This window comes from Marmota flaviventris, chromosome 10, assembly GCF_047511675.1.
Source record: "Marmota flaviventris isolate mMarFla1 chromosome 10, mMarFla1.hap1, whole genome shotgun sequence".
Classification (NCBI taxonomy): Eukaryota; Metazoa; Chordata; class Mammalia; order Rodentia; family Sciuridae; genus Marmota; species Marmota flaviventris.
The window spans coordinates 81,094,208-81,107,772 of NC_092507.1; the positions used below are offsets into that span (position 1 = coordinate 81,094,208).

Here is a 13,565-nt window from a genome sequence, read left to right on the forward strand (position 1 = left end):
CAGAAAAAAACAAGTGAAGAAAATTGGAGGAGGAAAGGAGCACTGTTTCCACAAATTGTACAGAATCGACATCCACACAGAGGGTAGCTCAAACCTCTCACTTGCATAATTATGCCAGATATACAATGCCCCTAAAATTTCAGGAAAAGAGGCCTACAAAGGAACAAACTAACAGCTGATATTTCCATAATAATACCAGCTTCCCTATATTTGAAAGTTAGAATACTCTGGGGCCCGATTTTTTAGTGCTATTTTGTTTTCTATAAATCGATTACTGGGTAATATAATCCATTTTCTTAAGTCAAACCATTTATACACCGATGACTCCCAAATTTATATTGCAGACCATACCTCCCTCCTGAACTTCAGACTCATGGATCCAGCTGTTTATGCTACACTTTTATGGGTATAATTACAGATGTCTCACACTTAGCCCTCCTGTTCCGCACTGTAACCTTACAACTCCATCATTCTAGTGGCTGAGGCCAAAGACATGGATGTCATCTTCTATCCACCCCCCTCCCACACCCTGGCCCCCACCATCCCAATCTCCAAGTCTTATCTGCCAGAAAATTCTACTATTTCTACCTTCAAAATATATCCAGGATTTGACTACTTCCCATCATACCCACTGTTGCCATCCTGGTCCAAGCCACACCTTTGTCTCATTTGGATTATTAACATACTTCTAAACTCCTTTCCCAGCTTCTGCCTTTTCCCCCATTAGTTATTCAGCAAGCAAAGTGATCCTGTTAAAACAGAAGTCAGATCATGTCATTATTCTACCTAAAACCCAGTGGTTCCCAATCTCACTGGGAACAACTCTAAACCTAAAAATCAACTACATGATCTTAAAAGACCTGGCCAACACCCTCACCCTTGCCTCACCTGGCATCCTACTCAGCTTTCCCTCACTTCCTTTGCTTTGGCTGCACTGATCTCCTTGCTATCTCACAAGCACACTGGGCACAATTCTGCCTTAGGGTGTACTATGCAGTTATCCAAGGGTTCTATTTCCTCAGATGGTTTGATACCTTTACTTCTTTCAGGTCTTAGTTCCAACACTATCTTTCCTGGTTATTCTACCTAAAATTGCAACCCCACTTTCAACCTCCTAAAACTGCCCATTCCCTCTCCTTGGTTTCTTTATCTCCTTAAGTTCTCATTAACACATCATAAATTTTACTTAATTACCTTGTTTATTATCCCCCACCCCCATTAAAAAGTAGTCTTCAGAAAGCAGAGATAAAATTCAACTTGGAATTCTAAGTGTTGAATATATAACAAAATAAAAAGGGCAAAAACAAGACATATTTTCAGGTAAATAAACAAACAACATGGAATAAAATAATAAACAAATTTTAAAAAGATAATTATGTTTAAAATTTTAAAAATACTTTGGAATAATTAAAGAAAAATCCATAATGGGAACTTTTTGACATCTATATCAAAATGTATGAAATGCAGTTAAAAATGTTAAAGAGTAATACATAGTTATAAATACTTATATTCAAAGATAAGGGTAAATACATGACTTAAAATATCAAAAAAGAACAACAGGTTAAACATACAAAATTAGAAGAAAGAAGATTGTGAAAATGGAAAGAGAAATTAAAGAAACAGAAAAGATACAACAGAGAAATCAAAAAGCTAAACATGGAAAAAAATATTAAACTTTTAAATGTCTGACTTCAAGTAAGCAAAATTACTAATAAATCTTTATTGCTGTAGCACACACTTACAAAAATTTTGTCAAGAGAATATTATGAAAATATTTATGTCAAAACATTTGCAAATTTATATAAAATGAACACATTTTAGAAAAATATTTTTCTAAAATATTTTTAGAGGTACTAAGCAACTCAGTGAGGCCCTGTCTCTAAATAAAATACAAACATAGAGCTGATGATGTGGCTCAATAGTTCAGTGCCCCTGAGTTCAATCCCTGGTACTCACCCCCCTCAAAAAAGGAAGAAGAAACAAAGTCCAAAGAATCCTACAACCATAGCAAAAAAGATCATAACAAGCCTAACTGGTTTTATACACAAGTTCTGAAAACTTTAAAAGATTAATTCCATTTTAATATAAATTCCTCCTGAAAACAAAAAATTGTGTGCATTCTACAACTCACGTAATCAGATTGCTGTAACCTTGATATCATAATCAAAGAACACTCCGAGAAAGGAAAAGTACAGGCCAATCTTATTCATGAAAATAAATGAAGAAACATGAAACAATATGTTTGCAAACCAAATCAAGCAATGCCTTAAAATAGAACATACAATGAACAAGCTGCGTTTATTCCAGGAATTCAAGAATAACTCATACCACGTAACTGACCACATAAAAAGATAAAAAAAAAATTTTAAAAATTACCATCTCAGATGCAGAAAAGACATTTCATAAAAAGAAAACATGTGATTTAAAATAAAACTCTTGGGATATTTTTAAAATTAGAAGTAATACAAGGATGACCATTATACTGCCTTTATTGATGCCATTCAGGAAATTCTAACAATAAAATGAGAAAAAGAAATAAAAGTTATAAGAATTAGAAAAAATCAGAATTGTTTCTATTTGCAGATGATGATATTATCTTCATAGGTAAAAAGCTAATAAATTAAAGAATTAATTACATTGTAGAGAGGTAGTTCTCATAAGATGCCTATATAGATAGAGGTTCTCTCTAAAATGATGTATTCAATTTAATTCAAATAAAAACACCAACAAAGTTCTTTGTGAGTTTGTCAGAGATAAGTTAAAAATTTATGTAAAAAAAAAAAAAAGAACAATTAAAACACTTCTGTAGGAGCTTGTTACTGGCTCAGTACAGAAAAACAAACCAGTTAACAGAATTGAGAGCTAAGAGACTCTGAATACTCAGAAACTTGACATACAGTGATGGCACTGAAGATCAGAGGGAAAAGGACTATTTTGGCCTGAGACAGTGTTTTACCATATGGAAATTAGATCCCTTTCAAACATTACACAGAAAAATCAATTTCAGATGGATTAAAGACAAATGTGGAAAAGAAAATGTTAAAACTTTCAGAAAATAACATAGTATAACTCTGACCTTGAAGTCCTAAGGGAAAATATAAATTTGGAGTCTTCAAAGAAAATATAAACATTAAAATCTAAAACTTCTCTTCATCATAAAACAACAGGAGAAGCAGCTATCTATCCATTTAGAAAGAATATACAGCTATCTATCCATTTACCTACACACAAAAGGTTGGTATATAGAATAGACAGAAAAAATGGTCCTAATCTGAAGGAAGATCCTAAGAGTTCACTGAATTTCAGAAAAAACTAAGGAGGAAACAGACGTGACCTGATTAAATTTCATATTTCTAAAAAAAAAAAGTCAAAACTGGCATCAAACAGCTTTTCTGAAATTCTAATGGTTAGAAGAGAATGATTCTGAGAGGAAAAGAAAATCGTGGCATTATAATCAGAACTGTTTAGTAAGCCAAACAACTATCAGGGTATGAACGCAACAACCTGGAAATACACTGCCCTTGTAACATTTCTAGAAAAAGGTTGAGCCAAAGAGAAGACAGAATGAATTCAAAAGAAGACATGGCACACAAGCAGCAGTGGTAAGACTACATGACTATTGATGACACAGGAGATATAAGTTACTTAAGACAGGAGAGGGTAATAAAAAATCCACTCTAGCTTTTAAAAGATTTTCCTCTCATTCCTGACACTTTGTGATTATTTTCCCTTATTCTTTTCCATTTCCTCATTTTTGGCTTTTAGAGCAAAGAATGCCAGAAGAGAATTGCTTTAGCTCACTTCTGATTCACTTATAAGGTTTTCAGTGGTATTTATCCATTTAATTTTTAATTGTGACAATAATTTTAAAAACATTTCCAGTTTTCCAGTTTTTTGTTTTGAGATTGCTTCTTTTGCAAAATAGACTATTCTTGTTTAATTAATGGACTATCTACTTGAATTTCAATAATATGAAATCAGTTATTTGTGTTTTTATATTAAATGTTTTGGCAGGGACCTTTTGCTTTTAACCTGTTGATTCTCTTCAAACTGTCTAATCATGTTTCATTTTCAGTTTGTAAGTATGAATGACTATCTCGTTAAGTGTCATCTGATACAACTTTCTTCAATTATGAAAATGTTCTATTCCATAGTGTCCAATGTAATAGCTACTTGCTACATGTGGCCACTGGGCATTAGAAATGTGGCTAGTGCAAATGAGGGACCAAATTTTAATTTTTATTTAAATTTAATTAATTTAAACTGAAATATAAATAGCCACACATGGCTGGTGGCCACTATAATGGACGCACTAGGTATAGATTGTTCAGTATTCTTGACTCAAATGGGCTCTTTCAGCAAATGTACTGATCATTACTTACTTCTTCAGCAACTGTATTCCTGTTCATAGTCTGGTAAAGAATTCCATGGAATGTACAAAGGAGGCTATTAGGGGTATCAGGTGCCAAGTTCCCTATGCTGTAGTGCAGAAAAAGGCCTGTAGGTGGACCCTTTCCTTTAACAGGGCTTGATGGGAAGGTATCTCTCTCAGTATTTGGGTCTTAACCTTCATACTCCAACTCCCGCCTAAACACACACACACACAAGGCCTAAACACACACACATACAAGTGTATGCATTGTGGTAAACAAGAATGGATGGCAGAGAGGACAACAGACCCTTTCAGGAATGGGATTTTTTTTTTTTTTTTCCTCTAACAGCAGTTGCATTGCTCCAGCACAAAATTAACTGTCAGAAGAATGCCAAATAGAGATGCTTAGTATTGCACTGTGGTAACACTTTGATAATAAAAAATAATGGCACTTAAAAAATCTAAAATCTTTGGCTTTCTTATCAATGTGAATCAAACACAACTTGATGGGTTTGACAGCAAATGTCCAAATGTTTCACTAAGCTATGAAACTATTCAGCAAGTAAACAATACAAATGTGAGTCCTAGAGGGGATATTCAATAGGTATGCTAAATTAAAATTAGAGCCTCTAATTTGAATGTAACTTCAGAAAGAAGAATATACACACTAATAATTGGGTAAACCAAAGATACCAGTACCTTAAATTGAAAAACCAGTAAGAATTTTGAGATGATTTTGAACTTTATATATATATTTTTTAAGTGCTCAATGCCACTGGCAAATTATAATACTTTTAACATTCTTTTGGTGTGAAAAATTCCTCATAATTTTCTCCTAATAATTCTCAGATGCACTCTAGGATAAGAGATTAAATGACATTTTTAGTCTCTGATACACTAGACAAGAATTCCCAGGGCATTCTTCTCTAAGTTTTTAAAAGCGGCAGAGTAGCTACGCAGGAGAAATAGAGGATTTGGGGCTAGGGTTGTGGCTCAGTGGCAGAGTGCTCACCTGGCAAGCATGAGGCACTGGGTTCGATCCTCAGCACCACATAAAAATAAAATAAAGGGATTGTGTCCACCTACAACTAAAAAATAAATATTTAAAAAAATAAAAGAAGTAGAGGATTTGAAGAAGTATAAGTAAGTGACATATATTTGATGGGACCTTGGTCAAATTATTTATGCCTTTGAGCTTTGATTTTCTCATTTGCAAATGGAATACTATTATCTGTCTTAAAATTATTGAAAGGGCTAATTATTAGCATACTCAATAGTCTCTACTATTTTCTTTCAAATTTGCTTGCTATATTTGCCAAATAGACTCTACTGAAATAGTTCTGTGTACATATTTGCACTGGAGAGAATAGTATCCTCTCAAAATTCGTGTCTACCTAGAACCTGTGAATGTGATCTCATTTGGAAATAGTCTTTGTAGAATGTAATCAGGCTAAGATGAGGTTATTTTGAATTATAGTGGTCCCTATATTAGATAATAGGTATCCTCAAAAAAAAAAAAAAAGCAAATAAACAGACTTGGAAGAGGCCATGTGATGACGGAGGCAGAACCTGGAGTGATGCTGTTGCAAACTAAGGAATGCTAAGGACAGCTGGCAAGCCCTAGAAGTTAGGAAATGGTAAAGAAAGATTCTTCCCTAGAACCTTGAGAGAAAGCATAGCCTTGTGACACACTGATTTCAGATTTACAGCCTCCAGAACTGTGAGAAAACACATTTCTGTTGTTTTAAGCCACCCAGTTTATGGTATTTTGTTATAGCAGCCCTAAGAAATTAATGTAGTATTTATTGATCACCAAAACAAAATGTAAGCATTCTGGCTCATCTCTCACCAGAAAAAAAGTGCCTTATATTTGTTTTGTTCTATGGCTGAATGACAGAATGTAGATTCATATTCTGATCTTGTTTAATATGGAGTTCCTAAGAATACATTTTAATAGTGTTTTAGTTTGTTTTCAAGTGACCAAAACTCAAACAGATTTTTTTAAAAAAAATGTGTACATGATCTAGCCCCAACTGAGTCTTAACATTACTTTTATAACTGAGGAGACAAAAACCTTAAACCAACAACCCAATCCTAGAGCAATCCCAGAACAAAAAAGAACTATACATGTAAAGACACATGTATAAAACAGGAAAGGGAACAAACCTCAATTGATGCCCAAGTCTAAGTCCTCTGAAAACATGAGGAAAAGGGCCAAAAAACCTCCCTCCAAAATTCACAATCCCGCAACAAAGGATCCCATGCATAAGGAAGTGAATGAAACTCCAGAGAAAGATTATAAAAAACTCATTATTAAAATGTTCAGTGAACTAAAAGAAGATCTAAGGAATGAATTACAAGAACAAATACAAACACGAAAAACTATTTCAATAAAGAAATAGAAATATTGAAAAGAAACCGATTAGAATGCCTAGAAATGAAAGTCACAAACAATCAAATTAAAAATTCACTTGAAAGAATCACAACATATTATATTGCATAGAAAGTAGAACTTCAGCCCTTGAAAAACAGAACTTCAGGCCTTAAAAGATGGGGTACATGAACTTGAGTACACAGTATGCAGTAAATGGAAAAAAAAATACAGAACATGATCAGAATATACAAGAACTCTGGGACAACATCAAGAAACCAAACCTGAGAGTCAATGGGACAGGAGGGAACATAGAGATACAGGCTAAAGGCATTAAGAACATTTTCAATAAGATAGTAACAGAAAACTTTCCCTGTTATCAGAAATGAGATCGGCATCCAAGTACAGGAGGCGTAAGGACCCCAAAAAGACCAGATCAGAAGAGAATTTCTCCAAGACAAATCATAATCAAAATGCCTAGCACAGAAAATAAGAAAAGAATATTAAAAGCTGCAAGAGGTCACAGAGGCAAATCAAAAAGGCTCATTTCTTACTTCTCAACTTGAATCCTAAAATCAAGAAGGGCCTGAAGTGAGATATTCCAAGCTCTGAAAAAAACAAAAAACAAAAAACAAAACAAAACAAAAAAACAATTGCTACACCTAGCAAAGCTCTCTTTCATATTCAATGGGGAAATAAAAACCTCCCATGACAAGAGTAAACTAAAAGAATATATGACCACCAAGCGAGCACTACAAAGAATACTCACAGATAAACTGCACCCTGAGAAACCCAAAACCAAATCCCAGAACTCCCAAATAGATGAAGATCAATAGAAGATTAATCATCTAAATGAAAATCAAGACAGAATTAAAATAACAAAAAATAAAAATGGTAGTAAACCACAAACACATATCCATGATAACACTGAATATAAATGGTATCAACTCCCCCCAAAAGACATGGATTATCAAAATGGATCAAAAAGCAAGATCCAGTTATATGTTGTTTGCAAGAGACTCATCTCATAGGCAAAGACATTCACAGGTTAAAGGTAAAAGGATGGGAAAAAATATTCTATACAAACAGGAGTCTGAAAACAAGCTGGAGCAGCTATTCTCATATCTAACAAAATAGATTTTAAGCAAAAATTAATCAGAAGAGACAAAGAAGGCCACTACATCCTGGTAAAGGGAACAATCCAACAAGAAGATTTAACAACAGTAGATATATATGCCAGTGCAGTAAAATGTCAGTGCACCCAATTACATAAAAAAAAAAAAAAGAAGAAAATACTCACTGACATTAAATTTCAGATCCCAATACAATAATACTGGTGATTTCAACATATACTTATCACCAACAGGTATGTCATCAAAGCATAAAATGAATAAAGATATAACCAAACTAAATAATATTATAAATCAAATGGTCATAATAGACAGTTATAGAATACTTCACCCTAAAACAGCTGAATTTACCTTCTTTTCAGCAGCTCATGAAATCTTTTCCAAAATAGACCTTATTCTAGGTTTTAGCAAATACAAAAACAAAACAAAACAAAAACCCCTGATACAATCCCATGAGTCCTTCTGGAATGAAACCAGAAATCATCAGCAAGAAAAAGAATACAAACCACATAAATACATGGAGATTAAATGATACTCTTTTAAGTGAAAAATGGACCAAAGAAGAAATGACAGACGAAACTAAGAAATTCTTACAAACAAATGGGAACAAAGATACAACATATCAAAATCTCTGGGTCAGTAGAAAGCAGTTCTATAAGGAAAATTTATTACATTGCATGCCTACATTAAAAAGTATTAGAGAGATTCCAAATAAATGAGTTTATGTTCTACTTTGAGGCTTAGAAAGGAAGAAGAAACTAATTCTAAAATCAGTTAAAGACAGGAAATAATAAATATCAGAGCCAAAATTAATGAAATAGAGAATAAAAAATACACAGAATAAATGCAACAAAGAGTTGGTCTTTGAAAACATAAATAAATATTGTCAAAATGACCATACTACCAAAAACAATACACAAATTCAAAGCAATCCCCTTCAAAATTCCAATGGCATTCTTCACACAAAACTAGAAAAAACAGTCCTTAAAATTCAACTGGGAGAATAAGATACCAAGAATAGCCAAAGCAATTATAAGCAAGAAAAGTTAAGTGGGAAGTGTGGTGAGCCGTTCCTATAGACCGTGGCCGCCATTAGAAGATGGCGCCGGCTTCCACTGTGGCCTGTGGTAAACAACTCCTTTTATGGAGAGATTGGCACGCAATCCCTTACCACCCTATGAGAAAGATCCACGTGGCAGCTTGGGATTGGTATGCGGGAGGCTTTATTAGGCTGTGCTTGGGCGCTCGGCGGGGGGTCGCTAGAAGATGATACTTGAATCAAGGCCTGAATAAACTGCTGAAAGAAGAATCCTGTGTCGTGTTTTTCCCTTGCCGGCGAGGGGTCGCGACAGGGAAGCATCACAATAACCGATCTCAAGCTATACTACAGAGCTATAGTAGCAAAAACTACCTATTGGCATCAAAATAGACATGAAGACTAATTGAATACAATAAAAGACTCACAGATGGACCCACATGCTTACAGCCATCTTGTACTTGACAAAGGTGCCAAAAATATATGTTGGAGAAAAGACAGTCTTTTTAACAAATGGTGCTGGGAAAACTGGACATCCATATGTAGAAGAATGAAATTATATCCCTATCTCACTCTGAACAAGTCAAATAAAAATAGATCAAAGACTTAGATATTAGACCAGAAACCTTGCAACTGCTAGAAGAAAACACTCCATCATATAGGTGCAGGCACTGACTTCCTCAACAAATCCCCTAAAATTCAAGAAATAAAACCAAGAATTAATAAGTGGGATGACACAAAATTAAAAAGTTTCTGCATAGCAAAGGAAATGATTAAGAATGTGGAGAGAGAACCTACAGAAAGGTGGGGGGGAACCTTGCCAGCTACTCTTCTTTTTTTTTGGAAGCTAGAGAGGATAAAGAAAAAAAAAAGCAAGAAAAAAGATCAGTATAATAAAGGGAACTGAGCAAGGAAGAAGGGGAGGGAAAGGGGAAATACTGGGGAATGACTTTGACCAAATATTGTTATCTTTTGTCCAGCTACTCTTCTGACAGAGTATTCATAATCAAAATATAAAAAGAATTCAAAATATTCAACACCAAAATTACAAATTACCCAGTCAATAAATAGGCAACAGAAATAATGTTTGTTTGTTTGGTTTTGCAGAAATTTCCCCAAAAGAAGACAGAAGGCCAACAAATATATGAAAAGCTGTTCAACATCTCTAGAAATCAGGGAAATGCAAACCAAAACTATATGAAGATTTCATCATACACCAGACAGAATGGCAATTATCAAGAACATAAATAATAAATGCTGGCAACAATGTAGGTGAAAAGTACATTGATACATTGTTGGTGGGATTGCAAATAAGTACAATCACTCTGGAAAGCAGTATGTAGATTCCTCAAAAAACTAGGGATGACACGACCATGACCCAGCTATCTCACTCCTTGGTATTTATCCAAAAGAACTAAAATCAGCATACTACAGAGATGCAGCCACTTCAATGTTTATAGCAGCACAATTCACAATAGCCAAATTATGGAATCAGTCCAGATGCCCATCAACAGATGAATGAATCAAGAAAATGTGGTACAAATATGCAATGGAGTTTTACTCAACCATAAAGAATGAAATAATGAAACTTGCTAGTAAATGGATGGAAATGGAGAACATCATGCTAAGTGAAACAGGCCAGACTCAGAAAATCAAGGATAGAATGTTTTCTTTCTTATGTGGAAGCTAGAGCAAAAGAAGGGAAAGAAGACCATTGTGGGGGTGGAGGTGAGAAATGGGATATTATAAATATATAGGGAAAATCAGTGGAGTACAAGGAGAAAAAGAAAGGGAGAAAGGAAAGGAAACAGGAAGAATATGAAATAAATTTAATAAAATCATGTTATATACATACATAAATGTACCAAAGGGACTTTCACCTTATGTATGTGTAGAAAGTACCAATCAAAAATAAATAAATAAAGGAGTAAAAGGAAGTTCAGTAGAGTAGAGGAGGAAGAATAGGGTGAGAGAGAAGGGGGAATGGGGATTGAAATCAAATTCCTTGCAAGTATGATTTTGTCAAAATGAACTCAACTACTATGTATAATTATGGTTTAATAAAAAACACTAAAAAAGTGTGTGTGTGTATGAATATGTAATAGATCCCAATATTATGTAAAATTATAATGCACTAATGGGAAAAAAAGAGAAAAAAGCTAATAAAGTTTGGATCACTAAAAAAAATGTGAGTCTGAGTGAGAGAGTAAAGGAAATGAATTTCATCATATCAGTAAACATTTGACTGCCCATTGTGGGTAGGGCACTAAAGTGCCATAAAATTATTTTCAGAGAAACTTAAACTCAATGTACAACTTGTAAATTTTTTTTCAGAAATAGAAATAATCACTTACCATGGTATTACAATCTCGATTAGCTTGATCTCGTTCAAAAGACTTAATTTTATTGGAACTCATTTCATCAGTGTCAGCAATGACATAATGTCTAGGTGAGTAAGCACTGGACAAGCTCCCAACTAGCCTCAGGATCTCTGTGGTATGACCACCTGGAAAAAATATTGGAAGGCCTAAGATTAATAAATACACAATGGACATATCCATTTGACCAAGTTATACTGATATCATGTTTTCAAAGATGGGCACAGGGCTTAAAAGATAGGAAGACACTGAAAACAATAATCTGTCATTGTATAAACACTACTTTTGTAGAGGGAAAAGATAATGTATAAAAATAAATTTGACATTAGCAGTAGGTACCGAGGAAGGTATAAAGAAGTTCAAGATATAGTTCCTGTAATTAAGAAGACTGATAGGAAAAGGTCAAGACACACACCATAGAGTAAGATAAAAAGGATGCAAGACAGCAAGAAAAACTAAAATGGGAATGAAAGCAAGTAGATATCAATGTCCTAAGAGTTCGAAAGATCTGGTAAAGGTTCAGGTAACTCGAAAGGTAAAGATAATGAACTGACAGGAGTAGGGAGGCTACTGGGAAGAGACAGGGATTGTTAGAGCATGAGATGAAGATCTGAGATGTGTTCATAGAATGATGTGAATACTGGAAAGAAAGGTGAAGATGAAGTAAGATCAGGAAAGTAAAATGAAAGCAGTTACTGAAGACTTCTGTATAGAGAAAAAGGTAAAGGCATGAGCCCTGGCCAGCAGGGCTTGGATCTTCTTAAGGAAGATTTTTTCTGTTCACCACTGTAACCTCACTTCCTAACAGAGGTCTCAGCACACTGCAGATCCTCAAATATTTACCAGCTTCACCATATTTATTTTTTACTTTGGATTTTTTGTTTGTTTATTTTTGATGCTGGAGATCGAATCCAGGGCCTAGTACTTCTGAGGCAAGTGCTCTACTCTACCACTGAGTCCCCAGTCCCAACGTTCAGTTTTTTAAATCATACGATCTCCAAAATTTTAATACCTTAATTTTAAAAGCATGAATTTAAAAGCAGAATAAAATAGACACTAGTATTGCTGTATGTATATATGTGACTATATTCAATGTGATTCTGCAACCTGTACACTCAGAAAAATGAGAAATTATACCCCATTTGATCAAATGTATTATATGTCAAGATCATTGTACTGTCATGTGTAACTAATAAAAAAATAAAATAAAAAATTAAAAATAAATAAAAATAAAATTTAAAAAGATAACTACCATCTTTCCTCAGTATCTGTGAAAGATTATTTCCAGAATAGACATGAAACCAAAATTCACAGATGTTCAAGTCCTCTAGAAAAAATGATATAGTATTTGCATATAACTTACACACTTACTCCTGCATATTTTAAACCATCTGTAGATTACTTATAATGTCTATTATAATGTAAATGTTACATCATTGTTATAATGTATTGTTTAGGAAATAATGATAAGAAAAAAGTCTGTATATGTTTAGTACAAATATAATTTTTTAAAAAATATTTTTGATCTGCCATTGGTTGTATGCAAGGATAGAGAACCCATTGGACACGGAGGGAAAGCTAACTGCATGTTCACCATGGTTTATTTCGTGCAAACAACAACAGCAATGAAAGAATATCTATCACAAACCATTTAAGCACAATAAGGAACTATATTACACCTATTTTAGGTTCATGTTACAAGTTCTGTGCTTCAGCCAGGTTGATGTCTTCAACATTCTCTACATTCATCTTGTTTGTTACCTCCTCTTTCCTTTGATCAAGAGGGGGACTCCTTATCCCACCTCCTTTATGAGTCTAAGAATGAGTTTTTAATAATAATAAATACAAAGAAATATAATCAAACAAATTAAGTATGGGTTTCCACTTGACACACATATATATACATATATTTTTTAGTTGTTTATGGACAATTAAATTATTAGTGTACTCAATAGTCTGCCTTTATTTTATTTAGTTTTATGTGGTGCTAAGGATTGAACCCAGTGCCTCACATATGGCAGGCAAGCGCTCTACCACTGAGCTACAAACACAGCCCAAGATCTCTCTCTCTCTCACACACACACACACACACACACACACTTTTTTTTTTTGGTACTAGGGATTGAACTCAGGGGCAATCGACCAGAGCCACATCCCCAGCCCTATTTTGTATTTTAATTAGAGACAGGGTTACACTAACATTTTTTCTTAATAGTAGGAAAGGAGTAGTTTCTTTCCAGATTCTAGAAGGAATTATACATAGAAAGAAATGTGACAC

The 13,565-nt window shown here is 34.0% G+C and overlaps 1 protein-coding gene across 1 annotated transcript in view; it reads right to left on the reverse strand.

The window, feature by feature from the left end:
* The window catches only part of Alg14 (ALG14 UDP-N-acetylglucosaminyltransferase subunit), a 93,787-nt gene that overhangs the window by 77,079 nt on the left and 3,143 nt on the right, over nucleotides 1-13,565 (reverse strand). Inside the window, exon 2 of the mRNA XM_027935161.2 lies at nucleotides 11,264-11,415. Within this exon, the coding sequence (XP_027790962.1) occupies nucleotides 11,264-11,415 (152 nt within the window). The remainder of the gene's footprint in view (nucleotides 1-11,263; nucleotides 11,416-13,565) is intronic.